The 18,880-nt window shown below is 40.6% G+C and overlaps 1 protein-coding gene across 1 annotated transcript in view; it reads left to right on the top strand.

Moving 5' to 3' along the window:
- Positions 1 to 345: 345 nt before the first annotated feature.
- ATF7IP (activating transcription factor 7 interacting protein) overlaps positions 346 to 18,880 on the top strand; it is a 56,089-nt gene continuing 37,554 nt past the window's right edge. The window contains exon 1 of the mRNA XM_063426350.1: positions 346 to 517. Within this exon, the coding sequence (XP_063282420.1) occupies positions 510 to 517 (8 nt within the window). The 5' untranslated portion in view covers positions 346 to 509. The remainder of the gene's footprint in view (positions 518 to 18,880) is intronic.

Here is an 18,880-nt window from a genome sequence, read left to right as displayed (position 1 = left end):
TAATATAATATATATCTCCTTACATAATGCCACACAATTATAACACTATCACATTAATTAACCACACATTATTGTAAGAGCAAAGTTCACATCCACCTTAAAGGAGAGGTAGGTCTTTCTGCAGATCAGACCATCTGCCAAGGACACGTGAGGGGGCGGGTACCTACCTTCTCCCCCTACAGTCCATTAGTTCTAATTTGAATAGAGCTCGGGCTCACTCTAAGAACACATAAACCACCAACTGGCAGGAAAAACACATCGGGCGGACTGCACAGCCAATCGACGCTCTCTCCGAGATCGCTCATTTGCATAACGGCCGGGGCGCGTGACGTGAGGGGACTGGGAGTGGGCGGAGCTTAGCAGTGTTCGGGTTTGAATGTCGGAGCAAACGGTGCCGAGGGAGAAGGAGGGCGAGTGTTAACGCAGCGGAGAGGCGGCGCCGGAGAGACCGATTGTTTCCACTAACGGACAATTTTCCTGTTTGTTCACCCTGCGACACGTTCGCCTCCATGCAAAGGTACCTCCGAACAACGTTTCTTGCGCTCCGAGCGGCTTTTGCGTTGCGACACGATAAGCATTGAGAGTTATCACCCGCGAGGTCTTCTTTACTCGCCTGTAAACAAGATGGCGCCGGCTGGGATTTGCGATAACGAGTTGGGCAGCGCCCTCTGCCTGTCACAGTTGGTATTATAGGGGCATGGCTCGATTTGTACCACGTGATTACCATTTCATCCTTTGTTTGAAAGGTCTGGGAGTGCATGCGTTGGTGTGTAGCCGCATTTCTTGCACTCTTAGAATGCTCAGTGTTTGCATAGCTGCAGTTATTATGGAAGGGCGGGAATCTACACGTGGTTAAGATAATCATCCTTGTACATCACTTTTTTAGTTAAATTTTTTCTCTTTTTGCTAGTCAAGTTGTAACTGCTTAAGTTGAACTATGGTTATAATAATTCTTATCCTTTTTAAGTAATACTTAATTTTCTATCTGTGTTCTATTGACTTTATGTCTTAAACTACCTGCATTTTTATAAATGTATTTTGTGGTATAATAATAAAAAATGTATAAAAATATTTTGCACATTACATCCAAAAGTGGATTTTTTTTTTTTTTTTTTAAAGGGCACCTTTTTATGAGTCTTGGTGAGTTGCCCACTAGTTATGTTAAATCACAAGCAGTTCTACAAAACATCATAAAGTTTAAAAAAAAAAAAAAAAAAGCGTGACTTTTCACAACGTCCAGAGGCTGGTGTCTCCTCAGCGATAATTCAGAATTAACGCATTCTTATATATTTTCACCCAAACTGGATGGTGGTGATTTTGGGGGTGGGAGGTTATTAGTTTGGTTTTCTCGTTCTCTCAGTGCCATTGATGTTGGATGAAATTGAAACCGATAAAGCTGTAGTGTAAATTATTATTATTTGTATCATTTATAATGCTATTGAGAAGGGAGTCTGTTGGTTGCTGAATGCCATAGACAGACCCCAGCCCGAGTTTTTGTCAAAGCGCACCTGAAAGATTTTACATCCTCACATCTAGGCAAACTAAGCGCTACATTCAGCTGTAAAGATGTTTGCTTTGTGTATCCCTTTACGTGTTCGACTGGTGTACAATAAACTATGCCGTTACACAAAACCGCAAATATAAAAGCTTAGCCATTGATACTACTAGTTTTCAGTGCAACGATTTACGAAATATTTTTTGTTAGTGTTTTGTTTTTTGAAAAAAATTGGTTTTAACGGTTAATATAAGGGGGAAAAAAATGTAATTATTGGCTTACTTTTTAGGTCAATTAATAAAGGTCTGAGAAGGGTCAGACTTTACTAAACTAGCAGCACATAAGTAGAAAACAAATTACCTAGAGAAAATCGGGTAATGTATTTTAGATTTATAATATTGAAGCGCCAACAAAATAAGGCAGCATTGTACAATAGGTGGATTAAGAAACAAGTAGTTACAACACGATTGGTTGGACATATAGGAACAGAAGGTGCTGAGAACGCTACTTAAACAAGCTTACATTCAAAAAGGGGGGGGGGATTAGATATGGTGGTTTGTATATAGGTGTGTTTTTATTTTCCTTAAAGTTCAAATATTACTGGTGCCCCTAGTTCAACTATGCTCATTTTAAACAAAAATAATTATGTTGATTAATGCTGTGCTGTAAACACCTAAAATGGTTGAGTGGTATTCTGGTGCATCATATGTCACTGTTGCAACTTTACAAGTGATATATGGGTGCCAATTCATTTCTGAAGGTAGCTCTGTGGCATAGCTTCCCATAGGCATTTAGTGGTAGAAAACACACCTCCGAAACTCTTATTTCATCATATAATTAGAAACTGTAATATTCCTGTTTTTCTGTACTTTCAACCTGGTTAAGGTGACAACTATGCATACTGTTTAACAACCTGGAATTTTGGGGACTGTACTGCTCTCCAGGTTTGTTCTCTGCTGTCTGCTTTTGTGAACAGCGCACAACCGATGCTTTAATGCTTTAGAACTGGGGAAACCCAGGTTCGAATCCTGGTCCTATCACCTCACTATTAAGTGTCCCTGGCGACGACACTTAACTAGGTACATCTGCCCACTTAAAGTCCTCATAGATTGTAAGCTCATTTGAGCAGGGCCTTCTTCACCTCTAAATATCTCCTTTCTATAATTGTAAAGTGCAGCAAAATATTTGGCAATTTATAAAGGCTGCTAATAATAATGTGATTTAAAATATATATTTTGTTTGTATTTAAGGAATAATTAGATCGTTGTTGATATGTTTATGGTAAAAAGATTGTCCACATTATTACATTTGGCATGGTAGCCTTTGCTACGTAAAATGGTGGTGGTTTTTTTTTGTGTTGTGTACGGCTTTTTAAAAAATGCATATTCTAATAAACCGTACCCTTTTTAAAAATATATATTTTTATTAAAACTCCTCCACTCGTTCAGAAAAAGTGTTATAAGTTCCTCAGGAATACATACATTCTGTTTATTTTGCTGGCAGCAATGTCTGCATATACGTTGTTTACAGAAGCACTCTATGTACCATAATCAATGTAGTAGTTCAGATGGGACGATGGACGCATTACCAAAACCACAGCTAGAACAGTATATTGTAAATCAGAAGTATGGTAGCCAAATGCTCTTTGCATCACAACCACTTCAACAAGCATTCTAGGAACAAACTGCAAATACAATAAAAATTATATTATTGGTATCTATATAGTGCCAATTAATTCTGCAGCACTTTACAATATTATGAAAAGGAGGGGTGGTGGTGATCTTTACGATAAATGAGACAATTACACAGGTACAATCGGTAGATGAGGACCCTGTTCAAACAAGCTTACAGTCTAGAGATTGACTGACTGTTACCTCCCACAGTACACAGATTTTGCTGCAACATCTCTTGGGAAAGGAAAACTCACACAGTTAAATCCTATTTAAAGTCTTTATATACTTTTTGTTCTGTAGTCCATCTCAAGATAAACATCACATTTTTTTTTATTAACTCTTTGATATGAGGTGAACACTACTGGCTTCTGAGAAAAAAAAAAGAATTAAATATTTAAATGATTAAGTATTTCATTTATGTTTTAGTTTGTAGTTCTAGTTCCGTAAGCATATCAAAAGACCGACCATGGTGGTCAAACTGGTGAAGCGGACTAGGGACCTGTGCAGCTTTGGAGCTTGATGCGTTCTTGAAGTCCATTTCAGGGAAGTGTGTGTGTGTGTGTGTGTGTGTGTATATATATGTATATGTATGTATATGTATGTATATATATATATATATATATATATATTTATTCCCGAAAGAGTGCACTCAGAGGACTTGAATAAACTTCAAATAAATGCTTTATTGAGCAATAATGTGCAGAAATATGCAATTCAAGTCGACGTTTCAGTCTGTTTGCATATTGAATTGCATATTTCTGCACATTATTGCTCAATAAAGAATTTATTTGAAGTTTATTCAAGTCCTCTGAGTGCACTCTTTCGGGAATATATGGAGAGGCTGGAGTTGTTGCACCGAGGCACTGAACAAGACCGGTTAAACTGAGTGCGGGGAACCAGGATTTTATATATATATATATATACACACTCCGTTCCAGAAGGATGTTCGAGAACCGAATCAACATTTCCCATAAGAATTAATGTAAAATTGATCAATCAGTTCCAGCCCCCCAAAATTACAGCATTTTATATGTATGCATTAAAAAGAATGCTCAAATTATATTAAGTGCAATCTTCCTCTTGTTCTCCTGTCCTGCTTCCCTTGCTAGGAGGAGTAGGGGACCCTCAGAGTCACAATCGGTACAGCTCTGTGTGTTTTAAACTAATACAAGGGACTAAAATGGAATCCCCACAGTGCTGACAAACAAAATGATTTCAGATTGGGGCCCTTCACTTCCGCTCCGTTCGTCTCACTGTCTAAATCTCGTGGTCTGCGTGCTGCGCGGAGCGTTGCCACGGTAACCCGTGGCAGCGCTCTGACAGCCGCGGGTCTCGCGAGATTTAGACAGTGAGACGAGCGGAAGTGAAGGGAGCCGACAGTGAGCGGAAGGGAACGCAGGAGAAGGGAGCTGACAGGAGCTGCTGTGAAGGTAAGTAACAGCTTGCTGCCAGCCCCCAACAGGGTCCTGGTCTGTATTATGGCAATGTAAATTGCCATAATACAGACACTGACTCGAGTATAAGCCGAGTGGGGGGTTTTCAGCACAAAAAATGTGCCGAAAAACTTGGCTTATACTCGAGTATATACGGTACTTTGAAAACCAACAGTGTCAATGGTCTTCCCTAACTTTGTGAAAGTAGGGCAGACTATAGAGAGAACTCCGTTTTCAAAACCCTGTCTTACCTTAGGTGTTTGTATATGGTTTCCTTTCAAAACTTGATGACGTTATTATATTAAGTTGTTTTGGGGTGACCGTTGAAGTAGTTTTCATGCATAGATCATAGAAACATAGAATGTGAAGACAGATAAAAACCATTCTGCCCAATTGTTTAAATAATTTTATTAGTCCCTGGCCTTATCTTATAGTTAGGATAGCCTTATGTCTATCCCACGCATGCTTAAACTCCTTTACTGTGTTAACCTCTACCACTTTAGCTGGAAGCCTATTCCATGCATCCACTACCCTCTCACTAAAGTAATACTTCCGGATATTATTTTGAAACCTTTGTCCTCTTGTTGTGGTAGTTTTTCTTCTTTTAAATATAGTCTCCTCCTTTACTGTGCGGATTCCCTTTATGCATTTAAATGTTTCTATTTCGTCTTTCCTCCAAGCTATACATGTTAAGATCCTTTAACATTTTCTGGTAAGTTTTATCCTGCAATCCATGAACCAGTTTAGTAGCCCTTCTCAGAACTCTCACGAAGGTATCAATATCCTTCTGGAGATACGGTCTCCAGTACTGCGTACAATACTCCAAGTAAGGTCTCACCAGTGTTCTATACAATGGCATGAGCACTTCCCTCTTTCTACTGCTAATACCTCTCCCTGTTCAACCATGCATTCTGCTAGCATTTCCTGCTGCTCTGTTACATTGTCTGCCTACCTTTAAGTCATCAGAAATAATCACCCCTAAATCCCTTTCCTCAGATGTTGAGGTTAGGACTGTATCAAATATTCTGTACTCTGCCCTTGGGTTTTTACGTACAAGATGCATTATCTTGCACTTATCCACATTAAATGTCAGTTGCTACAACTCTGACCATGTTTCTGGTTTTACCTAAATCATTTGGCTTATCCCTCCTGGAACATCAACCCTGTTACATATCTTAGTATCATCAGCAAAAAGACATACCTTACCATCTGGACCTTCTGCAATATCACTAATAAAATATTAAAGGGAATGGGTCCAAGTACAGATCCCTGAGGTACCCCACTGGTGACAAGCCCATGCTTCGAATATACTCCATTCACTACAACCCTCTGTTGCCGGTCACTCAGCCACTGCCTTACCCATTCAACAATATTGGAATCTAAACTCAAAGATTGTAGTTTATTGATAAGCCTTCTATGTGCAACAGTGTCAAAAGTCTTACTGAAATCTAGATAAGCAATGTCTACTGCACCACCCTGATCTATTATTTTAGTTAGCCAATCAATAAGATTAGTTTGGCATGATCTCCCTGTAGTAAACCCATGTTGTCTCTGATCTTGAAATCCATGTGTTTTTAGATGTTCAACAATCCTATCCTAACATGGTTTCCATCACTTTCCCCACTACTGAAGTAAGGCTTACTGTCCTATAGTTGCCCGACTCCTCTACCTTTTTTGTGAATGGGCACAACATTCGCTAACTTCCAATCTTCTTGGACTACTCCTGTTACATAGTTACGTAGCTGAAAAGAGACTTGCGTCCATCAAGTTCAGCCTTCCTCACATTTGTTTTTTTGCTGTTTATCCAAAAGAAGGCAAAAAAACCCAGTTTGAAGCACAATTTTGCAACAAGCTAGGAAAAAAATCCTCCTTGACCCCAGAATGGCAGTCAGATTTATCCTTGGATCAAGCAGTTATTACCCTACGTTGAAAGATTATATCCTTGAATATTCTGTTTTTGCATGCATCTAGTAGCTGTTTAACCTCCCTGGCGGTATGATTATGTCAGGAATTTTGTACCAAAAGCGGTACCATTTTTTTGCATGGAAATTTGGTATTATGTATTGTAGGCCAGTAATTACTTTCTTAAACCTGACCAAAAGTACTCTCAGATGTGATAAAGTTCGAAACATAAAATCATGAATTATAATCTAATAAATAATATACCGGTTCCCATTTTCTGTTCCTGGAAAACTTGCTATGCAGAGTAGCTGATTGCTGCTCGTTGTAGCGATTTTTCTCCGTGACAATCTTTTCAATGACGTCATCTGTGAGAAATAATTTTAGGTATGCCAAAGGATCATTGTGCTCAACGTCTACCTTCATCCCAGGTGATCCAGTAAACGGAAATCTTGGCGGCGGTACCTCATCCATACCGCAATCAATAAGGCACCAAGTGCGCACATCACTGAGCTCGGGTGCAGAATCGTCGCTGTCGCCATTTCTCTGGTCACTGTCAGAGTCGGATGACGAATCTTGCCACGAATCGCTATCGCAGTCGCTCAATTCTGCGAGGGGCTCTGTGTCGCTGCCGCTGTCACTCATCTGATCCAAACCCGCTTTGGAGATGCTAAAGTGACGCTTTGATGCCATGGTAAAAAAATTATTTTATGGGCAGAAATTACAGCAAAAAGGGCAGGCAGGGCAGTGTAGGATGATCAAATTTCAAATCTGAGGTGATACAATGTAATCTGACAGGATTTCACTGTATCACCTAACTTTATGTGTGTGTCACTTTTATGCTTGAAACATTTGAATGTTCCGCCCCATGAGCCTCTGCGGCTCACAGAGACGGAACCAGGAAGTCAGATGGAGGCATCCGCCGGGGCTCTCACCGGCAATCACAGCGCGGGGACATCGCTGGATCGCAAGGAGAAGGTAAGGAGACTCCGCTGCCAGCTCTGTTATCTACCCCGAGCGTGACTCGGGGCTACCGCTTCTGGCAGCGAAAATTAACCCCGAGTCACGCTCGGGAATACCGCTAGCCTGGCTAAACATCTGTATGGACTCTGATAAAACCACTTCTTCAGGCAGAGAATTCCACATCCTTATTGTTCTTACAGTAAAAAAACCTTTTCTTTGCCTTAGACGAAATCTTCTTTCTTCCAGTCTAAACACATGGCCTCGTGTCCTATGTAAAGTCCGGTTTGTGAATAGAATTCCACACAATGGTTTGTATTGGCCCCGAATATATTTGTATAATGTTATCATATCCCCTCTCGGGCGATGTTTTTCTAAACTAAATAGGTTTAAATTTGTTAACCTTTCTTCATAGCTGATATCTTCCATTCCTTTTATTAATTTTGTAGCCCACCTCTGCACTTTTTCTAGTGCCATAATATCCTTCTTTAGAACAGGTGCCCAAAATTGCACAGCATATTCAATGTGGTCTTACCAGTGATTTATAAAGAGGCAAAATGATATTCTCGTCCTGAGAATGAATGCCCTTTTTCATGCATGACAATACCTTACTGGCCACTGCTGATTGACATTGCACATTGTTGCATAGTTTGTTGTCTATAGCAATTCCCAAGTCCTTTCCGTGTGTTGTTATCCCTAATTTGCTTCCATTAAGGGTATATGTTGCTTGTGTATTCTTTACGCCGAAGTGCATAACTTTGCATTTTTCAACATTACATTTCATCTGCCATTTGAGCACCCAGTCCTCCAGTCTATCTAAATCCCTCTGCAGCAAAGTAATATCTTGCTCACATTGTATTGTTTTACAAAGTTTTGTGTCATCTGCAAACACTGAAACATGACTTTCAATACTGTCATCAAGATCATTTATAAACATGTTAAATAGAAGGGGTCCCAGAACAGACCCCTGAGGGACACCACTTGCCACCTCTGTCCAGCTTGAAAATTTACCATTAACGAAAACTCTTTGTACTCTGTTTTTAAGCCAATGTTCTACCCAAGAACAAGCATTTTCATCTAGACCGATTTCCTTGAGTTTGAACACTAATCTATTGTTTGGAACTGTATCAAATGCCTTGGCAAAATCCAAATAGATCACATCCACTGCAACACCCTGATCTATACTTCTACTTACTTCTTCGTAGAACGCAATCAAGTTAGTTTGACATGACCTGTGCTTCATAAAAACAATGATTGGTTAAATAAATCTGTTAATGGTTTTGCTAGTACACCACTAAGCTCTTTTAATAACTTTGGGTGTATTCCTTCAGGTCCCATTGACTTATTTGTCTACTTTTGACAGTTGAAATAGGACCTATTACTCTTTTGTCCTTTTTCCTTCATTTTCATCTGTAAATACTGAACAAAAATATTCATTGAGGCAGTCAGCTAGACCTTTATCCTCTTCTACATACCTTCCTTTTTTTTTTTCTTTTTTTTTTTTTTTATCTGAACCTTGTTTTACTTTCCTTTTCTCATTTATGTATCTAAAAAAAGTTTTTGTCACCCCCCCCCCTTTTTTTTGTTTACTGACTATTTTCTCTTCTGTGAGTGATTTGGAAGCTGTTATAACTCGCTTAGCCTCTTTCTGCCTAATCTTATAGATCATTCTGTCTTCCTCACTCTGTTTTTTTTTTGTATAATTACTAAATGCTAACAGACAGTTTTTTACTATTTTGACCACATCTGCGGAGTACCACAGTGGTTGAAATAAATTCTAGCTGTGGACAAGCGGACCAAAGAAATCAACACGTCACATAAGCGATCTGAAAGACCATGTCCCTGGAGGATCAACCTTGCAGAAGCCATGCCGTCAGGTGGAACATTGCCAGGGTTTCTAAGGGAAGAGTCAGCCGCTCTATCATGTTGGAGAGTCCAACTTGAGATGGTCATGTTTTCCACTTCTGAAAATCAACTCCTGTTTTGGCCAGAAGGGGAGGATGGCTATAACTTTATTTTTTTTTCCATTTTATCTACTGAATAATTCTGGGAATGAGGGCTATTGGAGGGAAAACATAAGCCATGTTGAAATTCCAAGTGATCGATAGACCGTCTGGACAATCGCGTGCTTGGAGAGAAGCAAAAACCGGACCTTTTCTGTTTCTCCTTGTGGCCATCAGGTCTATATCTGGCCGGCAGAACCAGCTGCAAGAAAACTTGGTTTGATAGTGACCATTCTGCCTTGGACCAATGACTTCTGCTGAGGTTGTCTGCAATTACCTTTAGAGACCCTCTGATATGTGTAGCCGAAATCGCGAGAAGTCTTGATTGTGCCCAAGACATGATGCGGTAGCAGAGATCTTGTAGAGCTTTCATTGATTCCGACTTCAGTGCCTTCCAAACAGCTTTCAACTCTCTGAAGTTTAAGGAGGCGTTTGCCTCTTCCCTGTTCCAAACACCTTTGATTTAACTGAGAACCTAGATGGGCGCCCCAACCAGTCTGGGAAGCATCTGTGGTTAACATAATCCACTGGTGTTGAGCAAACGAGATGCCTTTCGAATGTCGTTTCTTTCTTTCCATCAGTTCAGTTGATTCTTCACCACTTCGGATAGGTGAAAGACAGAATCTAGATCTTCCTTTCACCTTGACCATTGAGAGAGAATGTCCCATTGTAATGGTCCTAATTCTGCATTTGCCCAAGCCACTGCTGGGATTGCAAAAGTGAGGAGACCCAGTAAACTCATAGCCTCCCTGATGGAGCTTGAGTTTTTTTGCAAACTTGACACGGTTTTGAAAATCTTTCTTTGTTTCTCTATTGGAAGAAAAAGTAACATGGATTCTGATTCCACCCGAAGACCCAAAAATTCCAGGCTCAATGAAGGACTCAACTGGGATTTCTTTAGGTTCAGGAGCCATCACGGATCTTTCAATATCTTCATAGTAATCTTGAGATGAGAAGTTGTTCCGGTTGGTCTTTTAAGAACCAGTCGTCCAGATATGGAACGATCGAAATACCCTTTAGGCGAAAAGCAGCTGCTATGGGTGCCAGGATTTTCTTAAATCTACGAGGAGCCGATGACAGGCCAAAGGGTAGAGCCTTGAACTGAAAATGGAAATTCTTCGCTTTCCTGTTAAAACTGCAAATCTTAGGAACTTCCGGGAGGACTCTGACATTGGAACATGGAGGTAAGCATCTTTTTAAGTCTAGCTTTGCCATGAATTCCCCTTTTTGCAAGATGTGCGTGACAGACACAATATTCTCCATATGAAACCTTTGATAGGGTATGCAGGTCCAAGATAGGCCAAAAAGATCCGTCTGGTTTTTGTATCAAGAACAGGCGAGAGTACACACCTTGAAATTCCCATTGTTTTGATACCTTTTCTATAATCTCTTTTTGCAAAAGAAAAAGAGCTTCTGCCAGGAGAGCCTCCGATTTCTTTTTTGATGGATAGCTTGACAGCAGGAAAGATGGTTGTGGGATTGCAGAGAACTTTATTCTGTAACACTCTGAAATAGTTCTTAGAATCCATCTGTTGGATATTATCTTTACCTATTCATGGGTGAAGAACCAAAGGCGTCCTCCTACTCTCTTGGCGTCCGAATTTCCTCTTTTTTTTTTTTTTTCTTGTCTGTTGAAATCCTGCCTAGACCATTGGCTGCTGGATTCATTCTGTTTTTAAAATCTGTGAGAACGCCCTTGGTAACGAAAGGAACTCTGACCCTTGAACTGATATCTTCTATACTTTTGGGGTCTTGACTCCAGAGGTAGAGCCTTCTTAGTTTCCGACATCTGTCTGATAATGTCTTCTCAAAGGGTAGTATACACAGGGCTGCCTTAGAAGCTGAATCAGCTCTCCATGTTCGTAGCCACAGAGCTCTTCTGACCACAGATGACAACCCCATTCTGGCTGATAAACGAATCTCATCAGAGGCATCTGAAAGAAATTTGTTTTATAATTTTAGGAGGAACATAAGATGGGCAGGGTCGGAATCAGACTTGCCCATGAGGGACTCTTCAAGGGCTTGGAGCCAACTGCTCTGTGCCCTGAGAACCGCTGAACCTGCTATTTCGGCTCTGCACTGGTAGCCTGTGGCTTGGAAAATTTCTTCTACACGAAGTTTCTGCTCTTTTGTCCATTGGGTCTTTCAGTCCCGAGACCTGACCAATGGGTATAGTGGTCTTTTTTGACAGCTGGGCTATTTGAATGTCCACCTTGGGAAGACCCTCCCATTTCTCTAAAGACTGTAGTTTGAAAAGAAGTTTAAAATGTTTTGAAATAAACGCACGCCTTTCAGGATTCTTCCATTCTTTTTGAAGGAGATCCATAATTTTAGGAGGTATAGGGAAACCTTTAACCCCTTAAGGACGTGTGACATGTCATGATTCCCTTTTATTCCAGAAGTTTGGTCCTTAAGGGGTTAACCTTGCCCTTGGTAGGTTCTGGTTCCTGAACAGCTGTTGATACTTCTTTAATAAAACATTTTAAGCTCTTCTGGTGGAAAACTCTCTTCCACACTCAAAGCTATGCTGGAAATATCAGAAGGCGCGGCGGAAGAGCATTCCCCATATTAGAGAGGGAGATCTAACTCTCCTACGTTTCTTAACCTGCTTCTCCTGAAAATCCGGCTTCTTAACAGCATCGTTAGAAGATTCAAAAGTCTCGATGAATTTTCCTGGATAAAGCACAGGAAGGAAGACATATCAGTTTGCTTGTTTTTTTTTCTAGCAATTCCGTAGCGCACTGATTACCCTTTTTTTTTTTTTTTTCGACATCCATCAGGTAGAGGGACCGCACACTCCAGACAAGCTAAGTACTTTGATTTATTTGTGGCTTTTTTAGGGACAGAGGCTGACATCTTGTCTTTTTTTTCTGCATTATCTGGTAAAATAGGACTGGACATATCTTTAAAGAAACACATTTGTATAGGAGCATGCAAAACAGATATGTGATAAGGGAGAGTTTAAAGAGTTCAATCTCACCTTAGAACCGTGTAGGAGGGCTGGTGACACGGAGAACCAGGACTGTACACCCACCCTTGGGGCCAGATTCTGCACAGCTTTAAATGCGCCCAAATGTCAAATTCTGGCGCCAAAATCGCGAACACCGTTTTGCGCATGCGCAGTAGAGCGATACGGTGTAACGCAAAGCCACCCGGGCGTGCGTTCCACCGGTGTGCACATGCACCTAGCTCCTTGGTGGGAGGTCTGCCCAGAAACTCCCCACAGATGCCACAAAAACGGATATCCGGTCGCGTTCCATAACGCGAAACCCGTAAGTATCACTGCCGCTCAGCTCACACCCCGGGAGCTATCGGCCTCACCTCCCCGGCCAGCAGCCTGTGCTGACTGCACCATCTCCACCTGGATCCTGGGAGAATCTTGTCCGTCCCGTTAGCCTGGACAAGAAGAACTGGTGTTCTCTTCTGACTGGCAGGTTATATAGAGGCAGCAGGCGGAGCACTTCAATTATCCTAAAAAGAAAGGGAAGCTTCTTGTTCCAACTAGAAGGAACATCCCACTTGTAAATACTGCCACTATACGAGAGGAAAAGCAAGTCTTATGGCTTGACTGATGTGCAGATTTTGGTTTAATCCCTTAAGGACTGAGCCAAATGTATACGTTGTGATGTAAACAAAAACTTGAATTTGCGCTATATGTCTTTGCAAGGACCTCGCGATCACATGGCCCAGAGGGTCCGGAGAGGAAGGAAGGGGACTCCCTGGGCTCCCAGGTGAGTCCCCACACCGCGATCGCCAGTGTGGGATTGCAGGCGACCGGGTAAGTACATAGGACAGCTTGGGTGTTCTGTGCCGCACACCGTTGTTTAGAGCCGGGTCCCCAAGGACGGCATAGAACTCCCACCGTCCTTAAGGGATTAACATTGTATTAACTATCCACAGACTTCAGGTGGAAGGGGTTTTCAATCTCAATTTTACCCCTACCATAACCTTTTTGGATTTTGCTTCCCAAGCACTACCAAGCCTCAATAAGCAAACCAGTAACCAACCTCGTGCTGATGATTTGCATTAACAATGATTCTGTCCATGAGTGGTTTACTGGCTTTGAATCATTTCTTAATAGTGTTTCAAAGCTGTTGTATACAGCAAACACAGACTCGAAGGAATGCATGTTTAAAATGGAATGAGGCTAAAATGTGATTCTTTGTTAAACTAATTAGCATATGCCCACCCAGAATCCTTTGCTGTAGTAAAATCACTGCAGATTTGTGATTTCTGTGGGAAAAGCAAGTCTTATGGCTTGATTGATGTGCAGATTTTTTGTTTAACATTGTATTAACTATATATCTCTCTGTGTGAATTGAATAGAGATATTTGGCTTTCCATGGAGCTTTTGGTTCTATTTTTTATAACGGTTGAGATGCAAGTTCTAGTCTAGCCAGTCAACTTACCCATTCATGCTTCTGATGATAAAATTGTGTTGAAAAGTGAATATTTGTTTTTTTTCTTTGTTTTTTTTATCAGTTGTCGGTTATTTTAAAGTAAGTGAGCGCTAATCACTTTCATACCGCCAGGTGTCCCAATTTTAGGCCCAAATCTCTCAGTACCCTCTTTTCTGTGAGTTACATATTCTTGGTGTGTGTAAATGTAACGAGCTGCATTGCATTTATACTATCTGTAATGTGTCTTTAAACTAATATATAATTAAAAAAAAAAATTGGGGGGGAAAACTTGTCTGAGTCAGCCAAAATCGTAATTAGATGTACGAGCGCTTGGGAGAACCGATAATAAAACCAGACTTACTTTGCTGTAGTTCAAATGTCATCTCCTCTTCTTTAATTGGGAGAGCATTGCTTATATAAAATGGCATCAGTGTACTGCACATGTGTACATTAAAACAAGCGACAATTACTTGAGAAAGTGTTATCTAACTGCTAGAATACCAAGGTTAAAACAAAAGTAACTTTTAATGCAAAGGAATGTGCTGCGAAGACGTTAACGTTTAACCCTTTCAGACATGGAAGGACTTAACTAAGGCAAAGGTTTTAACCCTTTATTTACCATTATCTATGACAATGTCTCAGAAGAGCCCAGCCCCTGGCCACCTCTGCGTTTATAATTAAAATTAAAAAGTCTTGTTTTTTTTTTGTTTGTTTGTTTGTTTTTTGCACTCTGCCTGTCTGTACTTTGTAAATTAGCTGCTTGTGGCACTTCATGAAACTGCACTTGATAAAGACCTGGGTGTAGGTCAAAATATTGCAGTCTCCAATAAATCTGCCTGATTTATCACAGTGCCTGCCTGAGAATTTTTCACATGAAAAGAGGGTGGAGTAATAAACACAATGGTTGAATGTTTTTATTTAAAAAAAAAAAAAAAAAATTCAAGTATGCTAGAACATTCTAGGACAAATGCAACAGCCAACGTTTTGTACTCCCTATCATTACCCATTGCATTGGATTTTCAGATTTCAGTATATTTCAGTAAAGCTTTGAATACAGCAGACATGCATGCTGTTTGTTTAACTCTTGCAATGCTGGTAGTGATCATTTGTTAATCTAAAACATTTAAGATAGGCAGTTGGGTAATATATTGTTAGTTTTTGTGTGTCTCAAGTATGAGAATCTTAATTGCATTTCATCAAAGTCACAAAGATTATAAAACTCAAAACTATATATATTTTTTATTATTATTAATGATATCAAACACACTTTAGTGGTAATGCATACCTTCCACTTACATGCATAACAATGTACCTGTGCCATGCCAGATAAGTTTGTTTAGATACATTTGATCATCTACAATTTTATTAGAGGGGGGAGCATTCATAAAAATAAAACATATTCTCAAATTCATTCTTGGTACTGGAAACTTTAGATCATATACATCATAATGGCAGGTTTGAACAAATTGGTGATGGGCTTGACTGCTGTGTGAATAAGGCTGCAGCATGATATTTTCTGCTACCTACTTCAGCTAAGCTTACCTTTATTGCATAGGGAACAATCTGAAACGACTATGGCCTGAAATATTCCATAATCACCATGTGTTTCCCTTATCTCCCTGATTGAGGCCTGCAGGTCTACTCGAGGAGAGGAAGATGACCAATTCAGCACTCCTGATCTAAAATTTCACAAGTCTTGTTTTTGTTTTTCCCTCGGACTGCTGGCCATTAGGCTTGTCCACACCGACTCTTTCAACAGCTCATTTGGCTGTTTATGATCGGACCTTACACTTAATTTTCCAACTTGCACCGCAACCATTCCTCTATCCCTAAACCAATTCCGAATCCACCTTTTCTGAGAAGATACGTACTGGACACCACATGAGGACTCTATTACGAGCATTTGATGGCTTGTGTGCAGCATTTTGAATGCAATTGGAGAAAAGGCTGAGGCACGAATTCCATCACTGGTAGTAATCCCAAAGGTTGCCAGTGTACCTCAGCAGAGATTGTGGAGAGAGCCTAATCTTGGTGTGATTGCTAGCACATCATTAGGAAGATCTGGACAGGATTTGCTGACTTATTCGCAGAAGGTTTGTAAAGAAAAGCATCAAAGATATATACCGACCAAGCAATGTTAAGCTTATAGAGGTCTAGTGCTGGTTTGTGTAGTAAATAATCATTGCCTTGGCTAAATTCACTTTTGCGTTAGTGTGTGTGTGTGTGTGTATGTATATATATCGTATGAAACATACTCATATTGGTATTTCCATATGTTATACAGAATAAAGCTGCACTGTCACTTTGTATTTTTTCACTGGGTTTGGGTCTAGAGAGCTATACTTTCCTGTCATTCCATCTTTGTTTCTGACATGCTTATTAAGCATTTGATGCTTTACCTGCCAGGAGCCATGTCAACTCTTCTTGGGGAACACTTTTCCAAGCTGAGTACGCGTCTCCCAATGCTTTTGACATGCTATTTAATTCCTAACCGAATGTACCAACCTCTGGTACTGCATTTCTGTATTCCACCGGCAAGGGGAATAATCACAAGCAGCTATAGCACATGCATTGTAGTTGCCCTGATGGTTAGGAGGACCGCTTGGTAAGGGTTTCCTCTTATAATTTGTTTCTTTCTAGACATGCTGTGCAAACGGTATAGAACTCAATGCCAAGGGCTGGGTGTCTTGTGGGAAGGGTAGTTCCAGCAGATATTATCTCTCTCTATTTAAAATAAAAAGTGAATTTATATTCTTTAAGGATACATTGCAAAAATAGCACTTTATTCAAGCATGTCAAACTCGTGACCATCTTTGCGGCCCGTCGAGCCGTGAGTACATGCTGGTGTTATAGCAGAGCAGGCGCCTGATTTCTCCACATTACAGGTGCCTACTCTGCTAACACTTAACCGGCCGGGGAGGAAGGGACGGTGGATGCAGCAAAGGAGCTCAGCCTTCCTGCTCCTCACTGCTCCCTCCCGCGCGCCGTCTGTAGTGAAGCCGGGCCATGGCGTCAGATTACGACATCACTAAATCGCGCGAGGAGATATCCAGACCAGCTCCCAAAGGTAGGGAACAATAAATTAAATGGTGTGTGTGTTTGTCAGTGTGTCTGTGTCTCTTTCAGTGAGTTTGTGTGTGTATCTGTCATTGTGTATGTGTGTCAGCGGGAGGGTCAGATTTGGCACAGGGTGGTAGAGGAGGGTGCTGTGGTTTAGTAGATGGGGGGGGGGAGGGGGGACTTGGATTTAGTAGAGGGGGATGCTTTTTTTTTTTTTTTTTTTATTATAGACTGTATTTATGTGGCCTGTGCCAGACTTTGAGTTTGACATGCTTGGCTTAAGTGATATTAGAAATGTGCTTTATAAAGACATTAACACGGATCATGGAAATTGTATCAACATTTCATATATTGGTAACCATAGAATGGTTCTGCTTACTTTATGGTGGCGCTTTGTAGCCCATGATGGGATACACCACTTAATTATTGAATTCAGTTGTATCAATTAGACCCATTGCCACAGGTGTATAAAATCAAGCACCTAGCCCTGCAGCATGCATTTACAAACATTTGTGAAACAAATGGGCCATTCTGAAGCTTTCTGTGAATTCAAGTGTGGTACTGTAATAGGATGCCACCTTTGCAATAAGTCAGTTCATGAAATTTCATCCATGCTAGACAATCCACAGCTCTGCTGTTTTCATAGGTGAAAAGTTCCAAACTTCTACTGACATTAAGATCAGCACAGAAACTGTGTGGTGGGAGCTATGTGGAATGAGTTTCCATGGCAGAGCAGCTGCATGCAAGCCTCATATCACCAAGTACAATGCCAAGCATCAGATCAAGTGGTGTAAAGCACGCCACCACTGGACTCTGGAACAGTGGAAACATGTTCTGTAGAGTGATGAATCACGCTTTTCTGTTGGGCAAGTCTGGGTTTAGTGGATGATAGTAGAACGTTGCCTAACTGACTGCATTTTGGACAGTGCCATGCTTCCAACTTTGTGGGAACAGTTTGGAGAATGCCCTATTCTATTCTATTTCGGCATGACTGTGCCCCAGTACACAAAGCAAGGTTCATAAACACCTGGTTGGATGATTTTGTTGTGGAAAAACTTTTTACTGGCCACACGTAGCCAGGACCTCAACTCCATTGAGCACCTTTGGGATAACCTGGTCAGAGATTGCAAGTCAGGCCTTCTCCTCCAATATCCATGTCTGACCTCACATGTGCTATACTGGATGAATTAGCAAAAATTCTCATAGCAACACACCTTGTGGAAGCTGTTATAGCTGCAAAGGGGGGACCAACTCATATTAAAGTCTATGTATTTAGAATTCAGTGTCCTAAAAGTTGGTGTAATGGTCAGGTCAAGATACCGTCAAATTTTTTGAGAAGGAATATTCATGATTGTAGGATCATACTGAATGCGCACTTATCAGTCCACTTTTAGTTTGTTTAGGAAAAAATATTTTGACCCCCTAATTTCGTACTAATTTTTTATTATTTAAACATTTTATGCTCGTAAGACTACATATGTCCTTCACTTGCAAGTCGGCTCCCTCCATGCTACTTGTGTTCCATTAAAGTAACACTCCGTGCACTATAACCACTATAGATGTACAGTAGTTGTTATGGTGCCCCCCATGGTAAGAAGTAAAACTTTTATGAACTGTTTAACTCTCGTACATGAAACGCACCAAGCATCACTCCTCGTCTCCTCTACACCTCCGTGAGTGATGGAAAAGTCAGCTTAGGAGCTTCTTATAGATGTTTTATTTTTCCATTTTTTTTTTTTTTTTTTGGTGTTTTTTTTTTTTTTTTTTTTTTTTTTTTTTTACAATGGGGAGGGGTGCGCCAGGCCACTCTTGGCACCAAAACCACTACAATGTGCTGTAATGGTTATTGTTCTTGTAAGGTTCCTTTTGGCAGCTCTAGATGTTCACACTTTTTAAACAATTTAAGAATGTGTGTTAACTTACCCCTTTACCAGCAACATTGTATTTTTAAACTGTT

This window comes from Pelobates fuscus, chromosome 7, assembly GCF_036172605.1.
Source record: "Pelobates fuscus isolate aPelFus1 chromosome 7, aPelFus1.pri, whole genome shotgun sequence".
NCBI lineage: Eukaryota > Metazoa > Chordata > Amphibia > Anura > Pelobatidae > Pelobates > Pelobates fuscus.
Note: the sequence above shows the minus strand (reverse complement) of the source record. Positions and strands in the feature narration are given on the sequence as shown.